This window comes from Strix aluco, chromosome 4 (assembly GCF_031877795.1).
Source record: "Strix aluco isolate bStrAlu1 chromosome 4, bStrAlu1.hap1, whole genome shotgun sequence".
Classification (NCBI taxonomy): Eukaryota; Metazoa; Chordata; class Aves; order Strigiformes; family Strigidae; genus Strix; species Strix aluco.
Genome location: NC_133934.1, coordinates 26,893,864 through 26,919,737, shown reverse-complemented (window position 1 = coordinate 26,919,737; position 25,874 = coordinate 26,893,864). Strand labels below are relative to the sequence as shown.

The following is a 25,874-nucleotide window of genomic DNA, read 5'->3' as shown; positions in this document are numbered from 1 at the left end:
TGATGAGTAGCTGGTAGCTCTTGTCACCACAGTTCATAGAGAAGACTTGGCATGAGGTGAAGCTGATAGTGCTTTCAGGTGCTCCCCTGGGTGGCAGGTATCAGTGATAGTGCTCAGATTTTGTTTCCATGGCTGTCTGTAATGCTCTCAGCGTGGGACTGGTCACCTGAAACAAATTGGGGAAGATCATCAAGAAAGGACAAAAAGTCCTTCAGGCAAAGCCAAATCAAAACATTTATTGAAGAGAAACTGTAAGGCTGTATGTGCATTTGTGTGTATATAGTTTTTAATTTAAGTATAAAGATGTAAAAATCACTATAAAACATTTTAAAAGCAATTTTGCAGTAGAATAATAATCAGAAAGCCTAGAAAGCTGTTACAAGACACATCTGTTACAAAACAAATGCGAGTGAACAGGTTAAAAACTAGTATTAAGGAAGACCTGATCTGACATACTAGGTACAATCACATTTAACTCCAATTTATGTGCAGTTGTGGATATCTAAGTTGTGTACATTTAAAAACAAAACAAAACCCAAACCTGTACATATATGGTACTTGGATGTTTCAAAAGGAATACTTGAGACCTCCTTCCATTTTGTTTACTATTCTTATGGATGTATATGGAAAATAAGTGCTAGTTTTCAGATGCTTTAGCTGTGGCATTTGGATACCAACAAGGTCAGTTACATTTTTGTGGGAGCTCCCTGAGCTTACTGAAGCTCAGGAGTCCCTCTGAGATTCACCTGGGTGAGTGGATGTGTCTAAAAGGTGGGTCGCTTTGGCTATTCTGGTCACAATTCAAAGGTGGTTCTTGAGAAAAAGGAAAAAAACAAACCCAAGTAGCATCTTTGTTTGTCTTGATCTATGTATGTCCCTGCTGGTATGTACTACGCAGTATCGCTATTGTTTTGCAGGGCAGTTTAACTTCACTTGCTGTGTGGCACTCGCATCTAAATTGATTTTTGATAGTTGGCTTTAATCCAGGTTGTAAATCTTTGCAGTTCCCATTTTATACAGTAACTGATGAAACCTTTGCTATAATGAGAATATATCTTTATATTGTCTTGTCTACTGAGATTTCTGGGGTTTTAAAATGTGGTATTTAAAATGGTCGTACCTTTGGGTCCCCACCCGGCTTCTCCAGAGAGTGGTTTATTCCCATGGTGGGGACACTTCTTTAGGAGAGCTGTACTCTACTTTGATTCAACTGTTTGAGAGCATAATTGTGGGGTTTTTGATTTTTAATTTATATCTGTTAGTTTTTTTATTATTGTATGGCACAGAAAGCCCCCTCTCCTGCTGTGCTGCTAGGTAGGGAAGGAATAGCATGTCTCAAGTGTAGACATTTGATATAATTTAGTGAATATTACTGCTTTAGAAAAGCGTACACCTTCTAGAAAGACAAGAATTCATTTACAAAAAATGAGTAAGCTTGCAGCTCCATACATACTGATCAAATTTTTTCACAAGCTAGGGAAAAGAATTGTAAATACTGTCATTGGGTTACAATTTTTGTTTCCTCTCAGTAATTTTTTTTTTTTTAAATCCTTGCACAGATAAGGACTGTTCTGTTGTATTCTGCTATGAATTGTGAACATGGTGCATAGGTATTTGAGGGGAGTAAAAATGGTACTGAATTTGGGGTGAGGGGAGACTTATTTTTTTCTACTAATAAATATGTAACTTTTAAAAATTCCTATAGATCAAGAAAGGCGAAGCAGACATCTACATTTTTTTTCCTTGCACAGTATTATAATGTGCTGAATTAGTAGGCCACCATAGAGGTTTGAAAAGGTCTGTTTGGCCCATGGCAAAGAGTGGTCCCATATTACCCTGCAAAAGAAATGCAGGTTTTTTTGATTGAATGGTTTTTTTGAGTTTTACTGTTTAACACTCACTTTTCATCTTAACAGCCAGAATTCTTTTTGTTGGAAGAGGGTATCGTCTCATTGATTCACTGAACTTTCTCCACTGAGGAGGGTTGAACAGGACACACTTTGTCAGCACTGATTTAGGAAACAATAGAGATCTTCCACCTGTTTTTTGCACTGTCAGATATGCAGACTTGTAGGTGTCTGTATTTCAGAAGTAATCCACAGAGGCTGTAGCAATGTTATGTGACTGCATTTTAAGTCATTTTAAGCACAGGCTGCCATGGTCCTGTTCCTTCCATTTGTCCTCACTAGCTAACAATACTAGTGCAACCACCATGAGCCAGTTCAGGAGCCTAATCTGGCTGAAAATACATCTTTACGTGGAGTTTTCAGCTGTGTAGGCTCCCAGACCAGCTCAACGGAGAATTGCATGGTTGCCAATACATATAAAAGGCTTATCTAATTTAGGAGGAAGTTGATGTTCTGTTCAATCAGGGAACTTCAGTATCTTTCGCTTTGTGGAAATCTCCCAGTTTTGGTGCAGTGCTATTTCACCTATGTCCTGATATTTCTCTCTGTTTCTTGGATAGAACAAGCTTGTGCTTGTAGCTGCAGCCTGAGACAGTAAAAGTCCTTAATGAATTAGGAAGAACACTCCCCAGATTTTGTTGCTTTTTTGGTCCTTCCAGCAAAGGAGAAAATGAAATAAAAGGAAATAAAAACTACTTTGGCTTTTAGGGACAGATTCAAAGCGATCAGTGTTACGAAGCATGGAGAAATTTTACTTCTATAGCAAACTGTTCATAAACTTGTTGCTTAATGATTACTTCACAGAATTTAAGACAACGTTGTTATTAAATCTCACCTACTGCCTAACTGTATTTAAAGCCAAAAGCAAACTCTTTCTTGCAGTGTTTGTTGTTCTGTCTATGTCATGGGCCAAAAGAAGCTACTGTATGACCTGAGACTTCTTTGTGCCTTAAAATTGATGTGAGCTTATTAATGGAGGCCAACCACTAATAATAAATCTGTGCTGCATGTGTAGCACAACAGTTCATCTCCTCTGACAACATGACTATGAATAATTTATAGATGTAGTTATACTGAAATTTGTAGGGGTCATTAGCATTTTAATGAAAAAGATACAGCTGTTGTACTAAATCTTCACTTTTTTTTTTTTCTTCTCCCTCAGTTAAGCGTTTCGATCTGTACTTTGAAAGCAGCTGACAGCGTGCGGTAATGTGCTGACTGGCACTATGGGCAGGCGGTACCCAGGGGCTCACTATCGGCCAAGCAGCTCATGTATGTATGCAATTGGTCTAATTTATTTGTCTCTTTATTACATTTGAAGGCTGCTAAGTTTATAAATTTTGAAATAGTGCTTATAAAGGATGCTGACATATTCTAATCGATGCCAGCTCTCCTGTGTGTGTACCCAAATGGTAAGTATATTGATTATGTTTAAACTGCAAAGGTGTTTTCTAGAAGTTTAAAAAGCAGCTTGTGGTGTGCCTTGACCAAGTCTACTGCAGCGTGCTGTGTTTTGTGCTGTGTTTTGTGTTCAAGGTCTCCAGCTTCATTTATTGCAGGGTTCTTCACTCCTATCCCAAGTTTTTAGTACCAGGTACCTTCAAATTAACAAACTACTTGAGCTTATCCTAAAATGTTATTGTGTGCTTTAGCTTTAATTGCTTACAACTGCAACTAACGTCTTCAGATCATTTATATGCTTGAGTTCAACATTGTTCATGTTGTTTTTTCCTCTGAATTGTATCCTGTTAGATTATATTACATTGTCTCTTACTGAAGGTTGTCTTCTGTAAAAGTGCAAAGGCAACTGCTAAAATTTATCACCTGCACCTTCCATTGAGTAAGCAGACATCTCTCATGCTAGTGCAGATGGCAGTCACCACACTGCAGTGGTTCCACAGTGCAGGCTGTGTGAAATGAGCTGACGTGACCTTCCCTGGAGAGCTGTGTGGGGTAGTGCCCTGACTCCAGAAGGCTGCTGCTGGTCCTTGTGGACTTTCTGTTGATCCCTCAGGCTGCTGAGGTGAAGCTGTGGTAGGTTAACTTTTGTATTCACTCTTCTTTCTGCTGTAGCAGAAGAGCATGATCCCATGTGGCTTTTCTTGGCATCAAAGCCAGCTTAAGAAGCTCTAACTTCTGTACCATTCTTTCTGTTCCTTTAAAGACTTCTTTAAAAGCCTCAGTCACATCAGCCATCCAGCTCCACACATACTTGGGTTGGCTGATGCAGGTAGTAAACTGCAGTGAAAACTTACAGCTGGGACAGGACAGGGACTTCCTATGGTGGCTTTGCCATCAGACATGAGGAACTGCATAGTGAGGTCCTGTATTCAGAACTTGACTTTGTGGGGTTTTCCCTAACCCCAAGGCTAAATCCTAGGAAGTAGTAAAGCATGTTTACTCTCTCCCGCAGACTAGTTACAGATGTCGTGAAGATGTATGTTAAAATGGTGCATTAGAGCCAACTTAGATACTACTTTTCCAAAGAGTTTGTTTTGGGTATTAATGTCAGGATATTGTCTGTACTAGAATGGAGGAAATAAACGGTTGTTACAGTTTTGACAGGTCTCTGGTGGTCAAGTGCTAGAGTACAGAATTGGACTGATCTGTTTGAATCACTTGACATTAAATATAGACACTAGCCTTCAAATGTGTCATCTTGGCCTACTGTGGGGCATGATATCCATGTCTCGTGCCTAGGCTTGATGCTCAGAACTTTAGAATGATCCAGTGTAGAGTGGTTAATCAAGTCTTTTCCATTCCTACTTAGAGAGAACAAGTAATGGACATTAAATTCTTACCAGGAGAGCTCAGGATGTTTTTCCTATTGTCTAGTTCAGCAGTTGCAGGTGGTGGAGAAGTGGAATTGTTTGCTCGGGGAAATGCTGGTGTTCCCATCATCTGCCAGGGCTGAAATTTGTGTTAGAATCCATTGGTGCCAGAGCTCCCTCTGTTTGAGGACAGAGCATCATTGCTTTATGCTTTTGTTAAGCCAAGTTTTCCCTTTCCTTAAACTGTCAGGGTTTCTAAGCCAGGAAACTTGCTTTATTTTTTGATTTTGTTATGGTACGATTTGTGCAACTTCCTGGTGCCCAACATATTAAGTGCTTTGGACATCCAACAATAACGGCATTGAAATTGCCCAGTCTGTGGGAAATGCAGATCATAGTGAAATCTCTGATAGCAGATTAGATCTCAGTGAAAGTGCTGGTAAAATACATCATTTTGCTTTTGTTTTCTTTGCATAAATAATGAGTAACTGCAAAATCTCAGCTATTGTATTTCACATTCACAGTTGTTGCAGTCTTAATGTACCATTAAGGACTTGGTGCAGCCATAAGACTTAGGCCCTGACTTATCTTCTGTCTGTACATACATATATATCTAAATAAAGTATGTGAAGGGAAGAATTAGGTTTGTGTGGGGTATGGCAGTTGATTGCTTCTTTGGTGGTGAGAGAATATTTCATCCATTTATGACATTGACTGTTTTGTTGAATGATTTCATAAATTTAATGAATATAATAGTGTGTGGTCTTAGGAGAAGAGCAGAAGGTTTTATATTCAAGGAAACGTAACAGTTTAAATAGAAAACAGTTTCTTTGAAGCCCAGTGCTAGGAAATGTATTTGAAATACAGGTGCTGAAGTTACAAGAAACAGCAAGGTGTTTAAAATGTAAAATTGAAAGCTGTGAATTTAACACATACCTGCTAGTTTAGACTTCTAAAAGTACAATTAAAGAGCCATGATCTCCCTTAACTGACAATAAGCAAAGCAGTCTTGGGTGTATCCCTGCCTCTGTCTAGCACTGCTTGCCCTGACTTAACACTCCCTTGTGTGCTGTTTTGTTGGTTTTTATTTTCTCTTTTCTGTGCTTTTCATGTGAAACATATGGATTAAGGATGTACAGTCTCCAGATACTGAGAAGCTAGATTTTGTAAATAGACTTCTTTCATGAATTTCTCCTGAGCTTCATTTATATTTATATTTATCTAATATTTGCTCATAAAACCCACTTTTCTGAATTGGCTGCAGCAACTCTTCTGAAAACATGGTACTGTTTGTGTTGTTTAGGTGGCCTCAAATTTTGTTTCATACTAAAAAATTTGAATGACAATGAATGACCTACAAAACCCTTCTGTATGCCTGAAAAGAACCTTCTTAACATGTTGTCCATGTATATCCTGTCCCCAGCATAATAATTCATTTATTTTAGTTAGTTGTAGTGTTTTGCACTATACTGAAATCTGAGCAAAGCGTTTTGGAGAAAATGGAGTTGGTTCCAGTGCCACTCTGCTGTCATTAAGTACTCAGGAAGGGTTTAAACAAGAATAATAATAAAATGCACCGTGAGAAGATGCATTTGTGAGAAGACATTGTCTTTTTTCAGAAGACATTGGAATTGAGGAAATGCAGGAATTTGTGGGTGGTAGTTTTCAGTAATTGGTGACCTTTGGAGCGTGCCAGGGCGAAGGCGCAGTCCTGCAGTGGCACGTCAGCAGTCACCAGGACGAAGGGACCTGCTTGCACCTGGAGCTCTGTGACCAGCCCTCATGGCCCACAGAAGATGGCGCCACATCTCGCACCATTAAGTCATCCTCTTGATTTGTGGCAGGCAGAGGTGGACTTTTATTTCTTTTTTAACTCTTAGACATCTAAAAGCGACTTAGACTAGGGTCCATATGGAATGATTTATTGATATAATGCTGCCAATATAATTATTAGAGCTGACTGGAATTTTATTTCAGAAACTTCCGATGATCAGGAGGGTGAATTTTTTTTTCCCCCCAAGCAAACCTCTTTTGGGAAATATCACCTTGATGAAATGTTCATAAATCAAGGATGACGATGAAAGGAAATATCCCTCGTGAGAAGGCACTCCCCTGGACTGCGGAGGAGAGAGGTTTGAGTCTTGGTTCTTCCTGATCATCTCCCATGCTAGAGCTGCTCTTATGAATAATGCAATATACTTGAAGACAAGAGAGAGCAGAGTTGATTTTATAAGCTTGAGGTATGATTTCCCTCCAGGAACACTCAAATTCCTGCTCTGTCTGTGTCTCTTCAGCTTCCCAAGGAGTGTCCAGCTGTGACCTTTGCACAGGGCCAGTCCCCTGCTGCTGGTCTTGCAAGGGGGCTGTCCCTTAGTGAAACTGCTGGGAGGTCTTAGCTTTGTTGCAGTGAAATGAGGAAACAAATGTGAGAATGGTGACATTATAAATAGCAACCCCCTGAAAAAACCCCCAAACTTCCTGTCTTGCAGCCGTTGCCAGTAATTGCATTGCTACTGTTAGCCCAGGATGAGTTGGTGTGAAAACGTAGCATGGAGTGCCTCAGTGTGCTTGGCTTGGAGCTGCTTCCAGAGTAACAGGAAACTCAGCCAGAGAGGCAGCCTGACCCGCAAGGAGGAGTGTATCCACTGTGCAACTCTTGGTAGAAGCATCCCAGTGAAATTCTACATCTGCAAAATCCTGTCCTGTATCTCCTGACCTTTTCTTTCCAGAGAAAGATATCTTGGTATAAATGAGACTCAAGCTTTAGCACTGCTCAGGTTGTGCTCAGGGATGACAGTTTTCTGTAAAGTTGCTGAAAAGCTCCATGTAATCGTTGCTTAGCTGAGGAAAAGGTGGGAATACAGATGATGCATGGAGTGAAAATTACAGAAGCCGCCAATGACACATATGTTGCGCTCTGCGTTAAAGCCTCTCTTGTTTAGGTTTTTACATTTCCTAGGAAGCTATGCAGAGACTTGTACAACTACTTCATCGAGGCCTCTTGGGTGATCCTGGTGAAGCCCCAAAACATGCTGGTTTCCACAGATAGGAGCTGACTCGGGCCTGCAGATAAAAAGCGTTCTTTAAGAACTGTATATTACTCTGAATGCGTATTGTCACTTCTGGTTTTATTTATTGGCATAATTAAATAGTACACCTATCCCAGCACCCTGACAGGTCCATTTGTTCTTCACAGTGAAATCAGAGGTAGAGTATTCTGAGGCTGAGGGTTTCCCAGTAACTCCGCTTGGAGTTGTGCATGTTCGTGGAGAACCACCACGGTACCAGTTTGGCATTGTGTGTTTGTCCCCTTTCACAAGAACCCCAGTTCCTTTGGTGTTAAAGTGCTTTGTGAAGATCCACGAGTTTGTAGATAAGAAAAAGGAGTACAGGATTTTGGCTAGCACGTCAAGAATTCAAGACTCCTTGTTGAAATTCAGGCCAGTAATACTAGTAGCTTGTTGTTTTCCAGTTGTTCAACATCTTCTACAGCCAAGTTTGTTGCTTGTTGAATCTGAGCCCACTCTTAGCCACACTTCAGTGTAATTAATATAAATGCCAGTAAGTGCTGTTGCTGTTTTGTTATGTTCTCCTTCCACTTTATTATGGATTGACCTGTTTAGTTTATGGGGACCATAAAGCAAATACAATACTTTGATTTTATTTATGAGCATGTGGTTTTGCTTTATATATGAGCACTATAAGTTTCTCAGCATACTGCAACAGCATTCTCAAGGAGCTCTACTTGGTACAGCAGGGCAAGGTTAGAGTTATTCCTGTATTCTAGTACCATAATTACATTGGGAGAATTACTGTAGGGTATGGCCATTTTGGTCATCTATCAGCATTCTGTAGCTTAAGCAGTATTGCAACACTTGGTTTATAAATTGTTTGTGTGTTTTGAAGTATTTCTGATTTGCCCCATTAAAGTTTGGTTGAGGACAGTACATAGCTTTGCAGGCAACTTTCAGCCTTGCTGAGATGTAGCTCTTTGTGTAATGAGCCTTATTTTAGTTCAGATTTCATGGAAAAACAGACTAAAAGTGTGGAGACCTTTTCTTGTTTGATGCATCCTGTGCTCTGAAATGCATCCTGCTCCATTACTAGGAGCAAGGGATATGTGGGTAGGACACGTGAGTCCAACTTTAAGACAGTTTTAGCAGATGTAGTTAAAAGTGCACATATAATAACCTTACCTAGGTGAGATACAGCATGTTTTTAATGTGTGTGGAACAGAAGCAATCTTGTCAGTGTGCAAAATCTTAATTTCTTCTCCTTGAAAGCCCTGATAGTGTCATTTTGCAAAGCTTGGCAATCAGTCTAATGAGCTGTTCTGTGACTAAGATTTGGACTTTTTAATTTTTGTTCACAAGTCTCAACTTACTGTTAGCAATTTGAAATTATTTGCAAACACATAAATAAATTAGAGGGTTTTGTTCTTTATATTGGGGCTTTTGATATACACGTATTTTTATTTTTTATTTCTTTTCATATAGAGTTGTAGAGAGTCTACTGAAGGATTTCTCATTTATTTGTCAGATTTTTTGTCTCTAGAGCCCAATTTGACACTAAGTACAACCTTATAGTAACAGGAAAACAATCGTAGTGTACCATGCTCCTTCAAATGCGTTTTAAGATCTCAGCTATGAGGTAGTGATAATAGGTGGCTCAAAACTATTGCTACCTGGGTAATTTGAGTGTAAAAACATTTCTGGATAGCCTTGATAAAAGCTTAATGTGTAATTAGCCATAAATTTATTATATGTTATTCAGAGGGCAGATGAAGTTGTAGCAGGTGAAATCATGATGCCAGGCCATCAGAAGTTTAATTGTTAAAATGTATTAGTTTAAAAAGAGAAGCTGAAATGTCTGCATTTATGTGCATGCAGTTAATTATTCTTGGAGAAGCAGATTGTGCTCAGGAGTATGCAGTGTTGTTTCTAGGCTTTGCAGGAACAGTCAGGTGTTTGCAAGCTGCAAATAGCAGGGCCGCAGACAAGATATGTGGGAGGTGGTTAATGATAATAATCTATTTAATTTTTTTTTTGGTGTGTGTGTGTCCAGCACAGCATCTGTGCTGGAATTTAACTCATCCATTGCATCTGACAGGGGCTCAGTTAACGTTTTTTGCTCCTTCCGTTAATAATGCCGTGACCTATGCTTAATCTCTTTCCTGCTTTTGCTGCCTGTGTCTCCTGATCAAAGAGCTTGGTATTGGGCTACTGCCATTATGAACAGCTGGAAAGATGATGCTGGACTCTGCAGGTTTCCTTAACCCTGTTAAGAAATCGATCATTTTTGAATGGTTCTGCTTCCTGATGTAGGAGCTGTCGAATGATCTAAGTTAAATTTATGTGGTGCTGAAAAATCTCTGGTCCAAACTCAGTCTGAATCAGTCTAAGTCATTTTATGTGCCAAATCCGTGGCCATTGATTCCTTTCTATTACTCCATTAAGCATGTGGGTAGGCTGCCTCTCCTACAAAGCATTTTGGTTACCTTTTTTTTTCCCTGAGACAGCTTATCCTAGCTTTCTTTTTCATATAGCATCATTCTTTGGTTTTGGTAATTCTGATCACGTTTGATTACACATTGTTTACCTTCCAGCTTGTAGAGTAATTTTTGGATGGCACTTGAGATTCAAGTTGCAGGATATGGAAGACCAAGTCCTTCTTGTTTTATTGGTCATCTCAGTTGCAGAAATTTAAGTTATAATTTCTAAGTTTCTGTCTCTGTGTGAGAGAAAATGAAGTTTATGCTTGTGCCCTGTATTAGCACATGCATTTAAAGTAGAGTTGATTGTAAGTAACAAGTAAGTCTGAGGTGTGATCTTTATTATAGCCATTGAGTAATTTATACATCAATTTCGAAGGGAAAAAAAAAAAGAACTTAAAGGCTCAGGAGTTTAATTTACATAACAGGATTAGAAAAAATGACTGAGGTTTACTTAGCAAATGTTGCTGTGCGTGTATAGATCTGATGACAGAAGGTCTTATTATCTGTGCTTGCAAGTAGCCAATAGATAAAACACTCTCCATCTTCTTGCTGTGACAACACTGGTTTTGCCTGCCAGACTGTTCCATTCTACACAGGGGGGGAAATCTATTTAAAGGGAGAAAATTGAATTTGGAAAAGACTTAGTATGCCATCTTTTTTTTTTCCCTTACTAAATGCAGGATTGGTCATGATTGCATGTCATGGTTATGCCATATAAAAACGAAAGAATTGCTCTTTATTTGCTTCAAGTGATCACTTGATTTAAGAAAACTCTAGTAGTATAAGATGACCCAGTTCATCTGCAATATACAGTTTCAATCAGGTAGTCAAATATACACTGATTATTTAGATGTATCTATCTTAATAAAATTGTAAGTAAAGGAGCAATGGATTTAGCCTGTTTCTTTTTGTCATTATTTTATTGTTTTTCTCTTTTCTTTGTAGCTGTTAGAATCTCATTCTGAGAGGCATCTTGTCTCTGAATTTTTTGCTGGATGAGGAGTTTGACTGGCTGTGTGGGAAGGGTGGGGGAGAAATGGCAAATGGAAAAGCATACTTTGCTTCAGTGCTAGAACTCATTGCAAGATCTGAGGTTGTTTTTTCCTTAGTAACATTATCTAAGACTGATCAGTGTTATGGATTTTCATTAATAAGAGCATCATTAGAACAGAGGCAGCACTGCTGCTAGGCTATTGCAGTTGGCTGGCAGTGTGCTTAGCTCTAAAAGGAAAAATATTATTGTGGCAGTAGGGGCTGGCAGGATGCCTCTTGGGAATGGAGGAGCCAGGACAAAAAGCTGGTTACTGGATGGTGATTTCAGGAGGACTAGGTGAAGCAGAAATAGCTGGAAATGGGAGAAGCTGCATTTAGTATGCAGGTCATAGTGGTGTATTTGTTCTGATGTGAGGACAGAACCAGGGTGGAATGGAGAGGGCAGCAATAATTCCTTGCTTGGGCAGGGGGGTTGGACTAGATCTTGAGAGGTCCGTCCCATCCTCAGCAACTCTGAGGTTTGTGTGGAGGAGCCTGCAGATGGGTTTGAGAGCACACGTGCAAGCTGCTTGCAGCCCTGCTGCTTTCCCGCTCTTGCGTTCCCAAAACTGCTCTACCCACCATGGGAATTTGCTTTGCTAAGCTTTCTCTCTCCAGCTTCCAAGCTCAGTCCAGCAGAGATGTTATTGCTGGAGGGAGCAGCAAAAAGAAAACCACTGGCTGTAGGAACATCAGTTGCTCTGATCTACCACAGAACTTAATTTGACTGTTTTCCTTCCTTTTCCCTGCTGAAAGTGTTTAACATCCCCCTGGAATTTGTGTAGATATGTAGGCAAGAAGGAGCACGATGACACTTGACACTAGGAAAGCTTCTAGTCTTGGTTCTGATTTCAGCTACATTAATGTAAATCTAGACTATATTAGGATGCTTTCAGCTGACATCTGTTTTAGCTATTACCATTTAGCTAGTCCTGGTTAAGAATGAATGTAGATGTGAGAAGACAGTGTGTTATCATACTTAATTAAGAATTAATGTTTTAACATTGGAATTCGCCCTTTGAAGCAGGGGGAGTTAGCTGGTGTTGAGTTGCGATCATTGTATAATGGAGGCATTCTCTCCAGCTGCTTAGGCTGTAACTAGAGCCGAAGTGTACAGGACCTGATACTGTAGCCCCACGGCTTGAGCGTGTCATTAAATGTCTTGAACTCAACAGATATCCTTGCAGAAAGGAAATCTGCTTTATGAAAAGGTTTGTATTATTTCTTTCCTATGTTTCCTAGACACAACAGCAGGAATAGTTGTAAGTGCATAGAAATACTTTGTCTCCCAGTGTATGTATCATTCACATCCAAACCAGAGGCTTTAACCAAAATGGTTTATGTATGAGAAGATGGCCAGGAAAGGGTCCCATACAGGAGCTTGCTGTCTAGCTTGCTTTTTGTGATTCCCTCCTGTGGGATCAACCCTGCAGACTACGCTTCTTCGTTTCATATGATGGATCCCATTCTGCAGATTGTCATGTGAACATGCCTTGCTGCTGTGTCTATTTTTACCAACACTGTTGTAGTTTCCTGAGTAAGATGTAGTTGGGTAATTGGAGAAAAACCCAGCTTTTCTAATGTCATGAAGTTTTTGCTACAGTATGTTGATTAAAACTGGAGAATATTGTTGAACTGGTGCTCCTAGTAAAGCATCATAGTTACTTTTAATTACTTGTTCTCATTGCTGTAGACTAGCCTGTCCCATACTTTAATGACTGTCAAATATCATTGAAAGCTCAAAAGTTCCTCACTGTTATGTTCTGGGGTTTGTTTAGAATGCTTAATGTCTCTCAGGAGCTTCTGAAATGTGGTATTTTTATTTTGTGTTTTTGTTTGGTTTTAATTCTTAAATGATCCCTCTTTTCAGATTTCAAATTATAATCTATTTCCTGATGCATTGCTGACGCCCTGTGAGCCATGTCAGAAGTACTTCCAGGTCAGATGCCCTTTAAAAGATTCTGCTATGCAAATATGTGAAATTTTCCTCCTCTTTTCTTTCTTCTTCTTCCCAGGCCCATATTTCGCTTTCATTTTGCACTTATACATAAAAAAGAGCAAGCACTTTATTTTCTTTTTAACAGTGCCTTATTGAGACAGCTCTATTCAGCTTTTTAAAAACTATTCCTATAGACAAGACAATGCATAAAAGTCTTATTAGAGGTAAAGACAAATCAGTCATGCACTATTTTCTGTTGGCAATGGCATTTTCTGTCTCCTCCTTCTAGCTCTGTAAATTTTATGGCAAGATTGAAAAACATCAATAAAAGCCATTCAAGTAATTGTGTTATTTGTATTATTATGATGCTTAGAAAATTGAGACCACTTTGTGTTAAACACATTAGAGTGGTGAAAGTATATTAATCTACAACTGTAGGTATGTTTCTAAATGTTAGAAGTATGCAGTTGAGACTGTGATTTGTTTTAAAAAGTAAGCAATCTAAAACCATTGATGATTTGCTATAACAGATCTTCTACCTACTTAAATGCTGCCTTTAAGCACCAATGTCTTAATAATATATTATTATTCCCAGTAATGATAACATCCCAATTATTCTTAGTTTTTCACCAGAGTCCAATATTTTTTATTATAATACCCTATTTTAACTTGCTTGTAACTTACCACTGTTCTCGTGCTTTAGCTGAGATATCAGCCAGCCCTGTGACTCCTGGTCTGCTTGTCCATTTGTGCATTTGTGTTTGGTTTTCAGCAGAAGGCAGAGGAGTTGAAAAAAGGATTCACTGTGCCAGTAGCGTTGACCTTGCCAGTGACTAGACAGCACGAGGAGCTGCCGGAGCAGGGGGGACAGGGTCTGCCTGTGGTGGGGTCCCTGGGTGCAGGACCCCTGGCACGGGGTGTTGATTAGCTGATGAGGGGCGCAGCACCTGCCTGTGTTTAGGTACCCCTAGGGTGAGGAAGGCAGGGTCAGTGCGAGAGACAAAATAAAAGATACGAGAAGTCAGCGATTGGAATTTCGGTCTTGAAATTACAGGCACAGGAAGAAGTTGCATTTCCTTGAAGTTTTTAATTAGAAAGGTGGTATATGCTTCATCTTGGAAAAGTGGTGTGTTTCAAGCATCACCGTGTCCTGTATAAAGGAGAAGGGACAGGCTGTTGCTCTTTTGCCTTATGCTGGTCTAGTATGCAATCTAGGGTTTTTTCAGTGCATTTAAGCATTTCCTTGCATTCAGAGGTTTTCCAGCACTTTAGTTAGTCCTGGTCTGGTAGTGACTTCTGCCCTTGAGATGCAAGACTTGCCCCTTCCCATCTGTATTTCTTATTCTCTTTTTGCCTCTTTTATTACTTCCCTTTTTCCCACCTTTATATCTGTTTCCAAGAGTGGAGGGGTGCCTTCTGTGTGTATCCCAGAGCATGGCTGGGGGAGCAGAGCAGGGTGATGGCCAGCAACCGGATGCCTGTCCTTTGAGAGGGCAGCCAGCTCTTCTCTGTGCGCACCTTGTAGTACTGTTTGCATTTTCATTGGTCATTTAATCATAATGATTTGATCAACGGATCATTTGAAAAGGAGTCAGGAGCAGAGGTGGTGTCGGGTGAAAGGTTCATTTTGACATTTTTCTGCTTATAGTCATACACCAACCCAATTTAGCACCCAACTTGCGAACAGTGCTTGGGTCACAAAGACTTCTGGAGGCTTTGGCTCAGTCATTGATCAATGTGCCAGTGTTCATCATAAATCCATGGGGGAGCTTTATCAAGCAGATTAGTAAAACAATACATTTTGTTTTCAGGTTTCTATGTGCTTATTCTTACAATATTTTTGATAAGTGAAATGCTAATGGCAGGAGACTCGCTAAAGATAATCTGGCAGGCAGATACTTAAGCTTTATCTAGGAAGATTATTCTTTAATAAAGTTGTTCAGTGGTAAAAATCGTGGCAAACATGCGTGAAGCAGCTCACTTGTAAGAAAGAACAAGAATAAATTTCAGTCTTGTTCCAGATTGTGGTAGTTGTGTTTATTGGTGAAAAAAAAAATTCTTGTTTTAATTTGCTGAAGCATGAAGTAAAATAAGATCTAACAAAATCCGTAGATACTGTGCAATTCCGTAAGTTCTAAAGGTCAGGCAGCGAGTCAGAATTATCTTGGCCTATTCATTGATTTTTTTAATGTGACTTCCTGATTGTGAGACTTTTAACTGATTCAGAAAAAATACAAAGCAGCCAGTCCATAAACACAGGCCATTTTCTGTTTTTAGATTAAAACACCTGCTTTGGTAACATTATGTAGGATCAGATGTGACCTTGCTTAACTTAGACTTGGTTAGTTTTAGGCAAGATGCAGAAATCAACATTTATTGATGTATTTATATGAGACATACATTTATAAAGTTCCTTTAAGTTATGTGGTGGTTGTGTTTTAGAATTCTTTTGTGGCTAAAGCTAAAATCATCTATAGGATGTTTGTTACCTAAGCAGATGATTCTTGCACAGAGTACATGGGGTGATCTGTCTTCTGAAGTATTTGCAGTTGGTCTAGACTCACTGACTGGGGCTTGAAGAAATGGCAGACGTGAAAATTTGTAAAATTTAATTTAAATTCTGTTTTGAACAAGTTTTAGAAGTTGTTCTAGGTGGGTGATTCAGGGAACAGAGTATACTTGGTCTGCCTGATTTTAAATGAACCAGAGTGATGGCTGGATGTGTGCAGCTTTGACAGCACATCAAAGAAGAAGGAACATTAGCAAATGTGTGTGCATTTAGGAAACACTGTGAAGTGCTCCTTTTCACTCTGTGTTTATGTATGTTCTTTTAAAACCGATCTATTTAATCTCTTGTAAATCTGTCCAGCAGTCAGTTCTGTCATATATCAAATATATAAGGATGCAGCACAACTCAGCTGGAATGATCTGTCATCAGCTGGCTCAAATTATAGCTTTTCATTCCTGGATAAGCCCCAGACACATTTTTATGTGCAATATAAGCAGTCAGTGATATCTGAGAATTAGGAACAACAGAAAGGGTGTTTCATGCTGTGACAGATGGGAGTGATTTATTAATTGGTCTCTAATTTGGTTGCCAGGTGTCAAACAACAGTGACTACTACAGTATGTAAATTGAGGTGTTCATGGAGTATTTGTGCAGATTAGTGGGAGCTGTAAATAGGCAGTACAGGAAGAAATGATAGTTTTAAAAAATATACTTTTGATCATTTTTTTCATAGTCTAAAAATCTGTTTCCCTCAACAAACAATATTTTTCAAAATGTGAACTGTGGCCCTGGCTAATAAAAATCAGAAATTTGTCTACAAGTAGACAAAAGAATAGTTTTATTTATCTGTGGAGTATGTGTACTCTGCCCTAGGATGTATGTTTTATCCTTAAATCTTTGTGAGCTGTAGAAACAGTGAGCCATCATCTCTGGAGCAGCTCTTTTTTAAAGTTGATTGAATTAGAGTTGGATATTTTGTCAAGGGATTTCCTCCCCCCGCCCCCTGAAATTAAGTACAGTATTGTGAAATACTGTACTTTTTGTATTCCCTGCCTCTGACCCTTTAAAAAAAAACACACCACCCCCCCCCAAAAAAAAAAAACCACACCAGAAAATGCAGAGCAGAGAAAATACAGGTGTTAAGAGGCAACAGCTGGGTGGCCAGTCAGGCTTAAAATTAATAGTGCTTGAGTTCTCCCCTGATGAAGAAGGAGCAGCATCTGCCTGTGGTCTGGTTAGAAATTTCTCAAATTTTCTGCTTCCTAGTGATGAGCACTCAAGGAGTTCTTCGCCTCCTTCTTGTCAGAGGTAGAGGTGAAATGCTAAAATGAAATGATGGTAAGGATGACTTCTGGACTCCCAGGAATTTGCAAAGGACACCTCTCTTGTCCCCAGGCCTACCTGCAACAGAATCAAACATCAAAAAACTGCCTTCAAACTGCCATGTATAGGGTCAAGCTTTCTGCTTTTTCTCAGCTTTGTGGTCCTGATGATCTCTCTATTTTTCTGCCTCTGTTTTTCCTTATTTAATAAGCTAAGCTTTTGTCTATTCTCTTACCCACTTAGGTTGTGGTAATTTTCCTATTATAAAGCAATTATTTGAAGTGCCACATCCCTTTACCAGAAGCCCCAGCAAAACAGTGTATATAACGGATGTATTTCATGACTGTTTCTTTTGCTTTTTAGTTGATTCCGGTGTGGACGCATTGGCAGTGTTTATGGCAAGTGGCAGCACGACGGACGTTGTGAACCGCAACAACCCCGCCACCCCGCCAAACACCCTTAACCTGCGTTCTTCGCATAACGAACTTCTGAATGCAGAAATTAGGCACACAGAGACCAAAAACAGCACTCCTCCAAAATGCAGGAAAAAATATGCACTGACTAACATTCAGACAGCCATGGGTCTTTCCGATCCAGCAGCGCAGCCCCTTCTGGGGAACAGCTCTGCCAATATAAAGCTGGTGAAGAATGGAGAAAACCAGCTCAGGAAAGCCGCCGAGCAGGGACAGCAGGATCCCAACAAAAACCTCAGTACCACTGCGGGCATAAACGTAACTTCTGAGAAGTTTGAAGGCAAAGAGCCGATCCCACAGGATTCCTCTGGTTGTGAAATATTACCCTCGCAGCCAAGGAGGACCAAGAGCTTCCTGAATTACTATGCAGATCTAGAGACATCTGCTAGAGAGCTAGAGCAGAGTTTTGTTGCTGTGGAAGATAAATCTGCACAAAGCAACAGCCAGGCTTCTACCGTTATTGTCAATGGGGAAGTCCTGCCCCGGAAACAAAACAAGCTGTCAAGCCCAGAGGATGGCCAAGTTGCCACAGTGTCATCAAGCCCTGAGACTAAGAAAGACCACCCAAAAACTGGGGCCAAAACAGATTGTGCCCTCCATAGGATTCAAAACCTGGCCCCAAGCGATGAGGACTCCAGCTGGACTACACTGTCCCAGGACAGCGCCTCACCGAGCTCACCTGATGAAACAGGTACGCAAGTAACAGCTGCTCGCGGCCACTGTTTTAGAAACATGTTGCTTAACTCTTCTGAGCTGGTGGTTGGAAGGGGAGAGGAGATTTAGTGGTGCTTTCAGTGGGGAAGTGGACTGCATCGAAGCACAAGTGCTGGTCTTGCATGTAGCTCCTTGTCCCCACTTGGGAATGCATGGCAGTCTCCCGCTCAGTCCTTGTGGCTTTACTGCTGCTTTAGGAAAGGCACCAGCAAATACTATAGACAGGGTCCTCAAAATATGGTGACTGCACCTTTTGCTACTTTTCTAAATAATTGCTCTCACAACATGTACCCATTGATTAGTGAAGAAGTACATGATTGTCTGGAGTTGCTAAAGTACTGATAGCTGCCTACACACAACTTACCTTTCTGAGCAATGATTTTTAGGTTCAGCAAAGATTTTTGCTTTTCTAATACAAAACTTTGTGATCATCCCTACTCCACCCCCAGTCTTTTGATGATATGATATTATTTTATTTTAGAAGAAGTCCTCCCAAACCTTTGGTCATCTAATTTGTGTTTTGTTTACTTTGTGCAGCAGTTCAACACAGTAACTCCGAAGTTGAAACCATGGCATTTCATTTTTGAAAGCCTGAGCTCATTAATTATTTGAACAGTAATGATGACTTCTGCACTGGCTCTTTTGTGATTTACAGCACATCTGTATTATTTTTAAAACTCTAGAGATCTCATTTGCTCTAGTTAATGGACTTTGTTACTTTTTTTATATCCAAACCAGTATATAAAGGTACAACTTTGTCAAAATGAGGTGAGGCAATTCGATTCTCGATGGTGACGTAGAGCTAAAGAAGTTCATCATATATTATTTGTATTTTAAGTGATTTCATTATTACAGTGCAGAGACTATATATTGTTTGGAGGCCACTGTGGTCCAAATCCACAGCTGCATTATATGTCAGTTGTGCATAATTATAACTAGTGATTTTTATTTTAATGTGTAGGGCTTTTTAAAAGACAACCAGAAATCTCCACTATGTGACATATAATGGATCTTCTGACCTTTTTGATATGTAACAAACCTTTGCTGTTAAGAGAGAAAATTTTCATGAAGTCACCTCTTCACATGCAAAATGAAAAAGTTTTCAGTTTACTAAAATTGCTGTTTGAGTTGTTATTTCTCAGGATACTTGATATGATCTGTGTGACATCACTGATAACATTTTCTGGAGAAACTACCAATAGGAGGTATTTAGATAACTTAATGCTGAGCTTTTTGGCTCCTTCTGTCTTTGTACTTGCCCCAGGTTTGGCAATGAGAAACTGGGTAGAAAATTTATACTCACTGAAAACTAAGTTAGAGTAATTCCAAGTAGTCTTAATTTAAGTAAGGGTGGCCTAAGATACTAAGAACTAGCATAAGTGTTGTTTCTTCTTAAATAATGTGTTTAAAATTTTCTTTGCACATGTATATTGCCACTATATGGTGTATGAGCTCTTTCAGCACTCAGGAAGGGGGATTTTCTGAGCTGTTTTTAGGTGTTGGCAAGTTTGCTTATTTAAGTAACCAAATGTTAGCTGAGCTGTGGTTTGTTTGTACTATGGAAATAAAGGGAAACTTTTCTCTGCTGAGTATGGCAGGTTTCCTTGTTTAAAAAGAAGGAAAAAAAAAAATCAAGCCAATTAATAAAGCCCTCAGAGCTCACCACTCTTCTAAAGCAGAATAAAGGTGCCCTACCTTCAACATGCTAGCAACCGATGTATTTTAAACAGACAGTTATAGAAAAGCACATGTCCAGATATCTGAGTTCAGTCTCTGTAAGAAGAGAGTTAAAAATAAATGGAGAGCCCTAGAAAACCTCAAAATTGCATTCCAAGGTCAGAGTGGTAGAGGTGTTTCTCATACCCGTGATCACTGTCAGAGAACACGGAGTAGGACATAGGACCTGTCATACTGGATCGGATCACTGGTTTTAAGATGCCTGCGTATTCATGGACTCTAAAAACATCAAACTGTTGCAACTTGCAACTTACAGACATCTGTCTCTTAGGATTATTTGCTATCTTAAATTTACCTCCACTCTGATAAAATTGTTTCATTAACTGTTTCCAGTTTCTTTCAAAAATGGACTATCAATTGATATGACAGAAGAGGGCTAAGAAATCAAATGTCGTGTGGCCGTGGATGCCAGGATGGCTTTTGGACATGGTAACACAGGCCAGTTTCTCAGGCTCCCTTGCAGCTTCTTCTGGGAGGCTGAAAAGAGGGATGCAAAAAGCGACACTGCTGGTGTACAAAAAAGCAGAAATCAATCACAACTGGTGCAAATATCTCCAGACTTGTTTTGGGGCAAATTTTCTAGTTGTTCCCAGGGTCTCCAGCCTTTTAGATTTGAGTAATGTGCTGTCTCTAGGCACGTTCATGTATCTCCAAGGATGTTTGAAGGGTAATAAAATAAGAGGTGAAATAAAAGTTGAGTAAGTGAACTGAACTTCCTTGTTTGAGGCACGGTCAAGAACAGTTAAATGTTACCTGTACCTTTTCTATCTTCTTCCCAAGAGTTGCTTGAATTACTGTGGTGCTGATCGACATTCGTTCGCCTCTCACCGTGCCAGGTCAAGCTACAGGAGTTACCTCACTTGCCAAATAACTTGGGTGCTACAGCAGTGGGTGGAGTTGGAAGTGCTGAGGGAAATCAAGTAACGCTTGCTGATTCCTGAAACGCCTTGCACTCTTCTGTCATGCTAGGGACACAGAAGTAGTTTCCCCCAAGCAGAAAATACACCCAATGCATTTATGGCAGTGGTGGTTGACTGAAAACCTGAGAGATTCCCAGGGGGCTGTATCTAGCCCCTTTGAGGTCATGGAGTAGATGTGAGAGCCCACATTTAGGAGTAGGAAAGAAGAAACCTCAGAAAGCAAGGGTTGGTGGTAACCTGGCTCTTTTGTGGTTGTCTGATCTAGTTTTAAACATCCCATCAGTGGAGGTATTGCCCCAACCTGCTCGGGCCATCTGCTCCAAAGGCACATGGTGCTTTCCCCTGCAGTAGATGTTTCCAGTCTTTTTAGTGTAATCTTTCATTCCTCATTGTCCCTATGTGCCAGCATGGGTGAAGGGAAGCCCTCCCGACTGGGGAGTTATGCAGCAGAACCCTGGTGGTGCCCGTCCTGGAAGTCCAAGGTTTTGGGCATGGCCAGGACTCCTCAATGCCACTGCATCTGGGTGGGAGGAGAGCACTGTGTGGGCTCTTCATGGCTGAGTACTCTCCAACCCTTGTGTTTATGCTCCAGTAATAAACATTAGGGACCAACGAGAGAAGGGCATCCAGGAGAAAAATCTGTAAAAATAGACAGTTTTAGTCATATGACTTCTGGGAAGGGAAAAAAAGATACAGTTTGGAGAATGGTTAATCCATTAGAAAGTATAATCTAGCAGATACCTGGAGAATTATTAATGTTCAATCCAGGTATTATATTTAATACTTCAGTATAGGTAGGAATACAATAGACATACCATTTTACTGAGAGGACACTGTTGAAAATGGCAAAATACTACTTCCAGAGCTTCTGTATTCTTTTGTCTTCTTCCCTCTGTTAACAGAATTTATTATTCAAATCCTGGAAAACTTAATGTTGTTTTGTGTTGGGTGTTTTTTGTTTTGTTTTCTTGCGTTTTGTTTTGGAAGTATGTAATTCAAAGGCCCTGAAAAATTTACTCTTAAGCTGAATAGTTTGCACTGGGGATGCATCACTGTTTAGACAAAATCCTCCTGAACTTTCCTTAGGGCAGGACACTTTTATTTGTGGTCTGATGAAAGAAGAGGTGTTTTCAACAGAATTGACTCTTTTTCTGAATGAGGAGGCAAAAATAAGACAACCCAATTTAAAGATGCAAACCAACTGGCTGAGTATTAAACAAATGTTAATGTTGATTATTAATGATGTCAAACAAATGTAATAGGGTCTGTTAATAATGGGGGAATCAAACGCCACAAGCACAGTACAGTGTAAGAATTGTGTTTTGAGGAAACTCTTCTTTCTCCTTCAAAGAAATTATCTATATCTGCTTCTTAACAAGAACTACATTGACTTCAGCTTTCAGAGGTTTTTTTATAAGGACATTCAGCTTTCCTCCACTGGCTTCAGGACCAACTGCCCCCATCCAGCTGACTGCTGTCATTCAGAGAGCATGTTGTGGGTTACCAAAGACCAGCTCCAGATGTCTTTAAAACTGCAAATGGCACAGAGCTACTTTTAAATCACGGTGAATGCTTCTTCCCCCTCCCTCCAGAAAATTACCTTAGTCTAGTTTTCAAAGGAAGAGCATCTTATGTTATTACACCTTCTACTTATTCTTTCTCTCTCTGAAGTAGTCAAGTGGACACTCCAGAGCCAAACCTAGGGGAGGATGAGGGCAATGCTAGTGCCTTTTTTTTTTTTTTTTTTTTGATGAAGCTCACCAGAGTGTCTGTAAAAGGCAGGCACATTTCTTAAACTTCCTATCACCTGAAACACAGTTTCAGTGGAATGTTATCCCTCCTTAGTAAAGTGCAGCTCTCTGTGTAATAATCTCCACTGAATGGGAATGCTCTGGAAAAAAAAGAAGGAATTTTGTTTGCCTCAAAGCCAAGAAGAATACTGGAATTTGCTTTTGGTTCCTGTTTTAACTTAATTTGAACAAAACCCTCTCCTTCCAGAGCAGGGAATAGCCCCATAATTAGGAAGGTCCCTGAGATGTGGGACACTCAGTGGTAGAGAGATGCAGGTTTTCTTCCTCTGGGACAGTTGGCCTCCTTGCTCTTTTCAGAGCTTCACGAGACTGCACAGGGGCATCAGCTTCCTGTGGTTCCCTAGCTTCTCAGCCTTTGGCTTGCACAATGCCTTGTTTCTCCCTGGTTGAAAATGTCATTTAATGGTGTATCAAAAGTACAAGTGTCCTCTTTTTCAGGGAGTGCCACTGCTGTATACGACTGCCATATACCAAATGCCTGTCTGCTGCTGGTCTCTGAGCAAATCCAGGAGGGCAGCTTAATAGCTGGTTATGAATAAACAAGTTCAACCCAGTGCAGAAATGACAGCGATGAAACTGGTCCTTGGGGATCAGGAGTGTCACTCTTGTAAATAGAGCCTGGTATTCTGAAATAACAGTATGTCTGGGTAGAATAGCCCTCTAACACAATAAAAATTACCACAAATCATGAACTAGTCAGAAGGATTTATACCAACAGTCAGTTCTGCTTCTGATTTTAACCAGCATCTTTGACAAAATTAAAATGGATGTCCTCTTAAAAGCACCATTTTTTCTTTGCAGTACGTATCTGATATAGACAACTACTATGTTATTTGCTACAAAATATGTTCTCTGTGTTCCTGAGTGTAGGAAAAGATTTATGGCAGTAGAAATACATTCAGTTATACTGTGGATAAACACAAGTCCTATAATACTAGAGAAATAATATATTATCACCTATACAATTGTAGCATTCTAGGTAAACATCCAATTTTCAGATTTTCAGGAATAAGAGGCTCTAGTCCACACCCACTGTGCATCTTAACGGCCTGTCAACTTTTAATATTGAGCTGTTTTTTTGAATCCCACATGTTACTGATAAGCACATATCAAGAACAGTGCATGTTTTATAGTATCAGACTTGGCTTGACCATTTGCTGACTGCTTATGAAATAGAAGAGGTGACTATTGCTGTATATTGCCAGTGTTTGTGTAGGTAACATTCTGTATGTGAGGTAACTAACTGTATGTTTATCTTCCTTTTAGCTACCCCTATACGAGGATTTTAGGGATGAAAAAGTAAGCCAGTTTAAAAGAAATAAAACCTAAAATGCCACACAGTTACACAGTGTTCACAGTAATGATGAACATTCAGGCCTACTGGTAGAAGGCCGTAAAATAAACTGAACTTGATAGTAAATTGAACTTGAAAGGTGAGTCTCTCAAGTACACGCTGCTGCTATCAGTTGCACATGGAAGCCACTTGCTGTGTTTGGGCAGTCAGGTGGGTTTTACCGGGTGGTTCTCAGTGGAGCTACCGAAATCCATATCTTGAATGCTCGAATAAGTGCTCTGACTTGAAACCCAAAGTTTCCATGGTAAAAAATGGTGATCAGCACCCTTTTGAATTGGGATAGTTACTAAAAATAGGTATGTAAAAGTGAATTAACATGCTTAAATTCAGGAATGGAAGAATGGATGTTTTATGTAATAGCATCCTTTCCCAAACTCTGCAGATACCAGAATTTGGGACTATAGAAGAGGCTTTCCAGAACGTGTTGTGTGGTCACGGTTGCAGTTTCATACTTACTGTTTACCAAAAAGATAAAGAACTATTCTTTATTTCATCAGAGCCATTCATTTTCCTCCCTAGGGAGGACTTGATTCAGCTGCCTGCCTGATGTCCCTTGAGGTGCCTGGTGGTGCCCAGGACAGGCAGCAGACAGGAGGCAAGAACTAGGACTTGCAATCTGGAGGAGCAAACACAGGCTAAGCGAGACACACATCAAATAACACTCACAAATTAATTACGCAGCTGGATAGAGCCTGCAACATCTACCCTGCAGTGCAGAAATAAAATTTGCTCCTTTTCTGGGTCTGGCTTTGTTGTAAAGATCACTCATTGGTTAATCTCTGCTGTATTGTGCCTAAAGGATCTGGGATGGTTTGTCGTATTCTTTCCAAACACAGCTCTCTCACAGTGTGACATCTCTCCCTGGGTGCTCCGGGGCCAGGGGAGGTTGAGTTCAGAGATGGTTGCCTTCTAGTGGCTGTGCTCTGACCACCAAAGCACTGCTGTGCCTAGCTCAGTGCTTTGACTAAAACAGTGTCAAGTGTGGCCCTGTCCTAAATGACATAGCTTCATTAATTTTGACATTATTCCAGCTGAACTTCTGGCCACTTGATGGGAGTTTAACAAGATGGCTTATTTTGCCCTTGATATTTAATTTCTTGTTTGGTGAGTGTCTTTTCAGGGACACTTTCCTTGCTAGTGTAGTAAAGCACATAATTCCTAATGCGGACAAAATCAGAGTGCTGCTTTGTATAAGTGCTGTGCTATGATTTTGAGTGTTTTAAAAATGAATGTTTTCTATTCAGTAAAATGTATAGTTGTAGGGTAAACAAATGCCTGCAGACCTGGCTGCTGGAACATTTGGAATACAGGTGGAGGAAAGTGGAAGGTGACAACGGGGAATAGAGGTTCTGGCAAGACAACGCAGGGAAGTGAATGCCAGAGTCATATTACTGTCTGGGTGGAAGCTGTAGAGTAGTTGACAAGATCTTCAGAGCACCGCAAGTTTCCTGTAACCCTGTAGTGCAGTTTACATTGATGTGTAATGTTAGGAGGTATTAGGGCGTGCTTTTTATACAGGGCTTGTTGTGTGTTGTAGCAAAGTGGGAGACTCTTCTGAGAATCTGTAGGGAAGACTAAAGTTTCAGGAGCAGTGAACAGCTTATTCATGTCTGGTACTTAACTTCACAAACTATTTTTGGAAGCTTTTCAAGCTTCTGTTGTTTCAGGGATGGACAGGTGTAATTCTGGATCCTGCATGTCCTCTCCGAGGTTGAATACATCTTGCTGAAAAAGGTCTTCTGTGCCTAGGGTTGTATGTCTTCACAGGTCTCTCCTGAGAACATGGAAAGAGTTCAGGTCCAGTCAGAAACAGGACCAAGCAAAGAGGAAGGGGAAACAAACCACAGAGAGAAACCAGAGAAGGTAGTGGGGAAAGGTCAGGGTCCTGAT

General features: G+C 40.1%; 1 protein-coding gene across 12 annotated transcripts in view; it reads left to right on the top strand.

The window, feature by feature from the left end:
* Positions 1–25,874, top strand: part of APBB2 (amyloid beta precursor protein binding family B member 2) — a 209,426-nt gene that overhangs the window by 86,107 nt on the left and 97,445 nt on the right. For 7 of the 12 annotated variants that reach the window (XM_074822394.1, XM_074822400.1, XM_074822395.1 and 4 more), the window contains exons 3-4: positions 3,070–3,179; positions 17,339–18,139. In XM_074822394.1, the coding sequence (XP_074678495.1) occupies positions 3,134–3,179; positions 17,339–18,139 (847 nt within the window). In that variant the 5' untranslated portion in view covers positions 3,070–3,133. Of the gene's footprint in view, positions 1–3,069; positions 3,180–13,074; positions 13,144–17,338; positions 18,140–25,874 lie in introns of all 12 variants that reach the window. The other 5 variants (XM_074822404.1, XM_074822403.1, XM_074822398.1 and 2 more) reach the window with 1 other exon arrangement.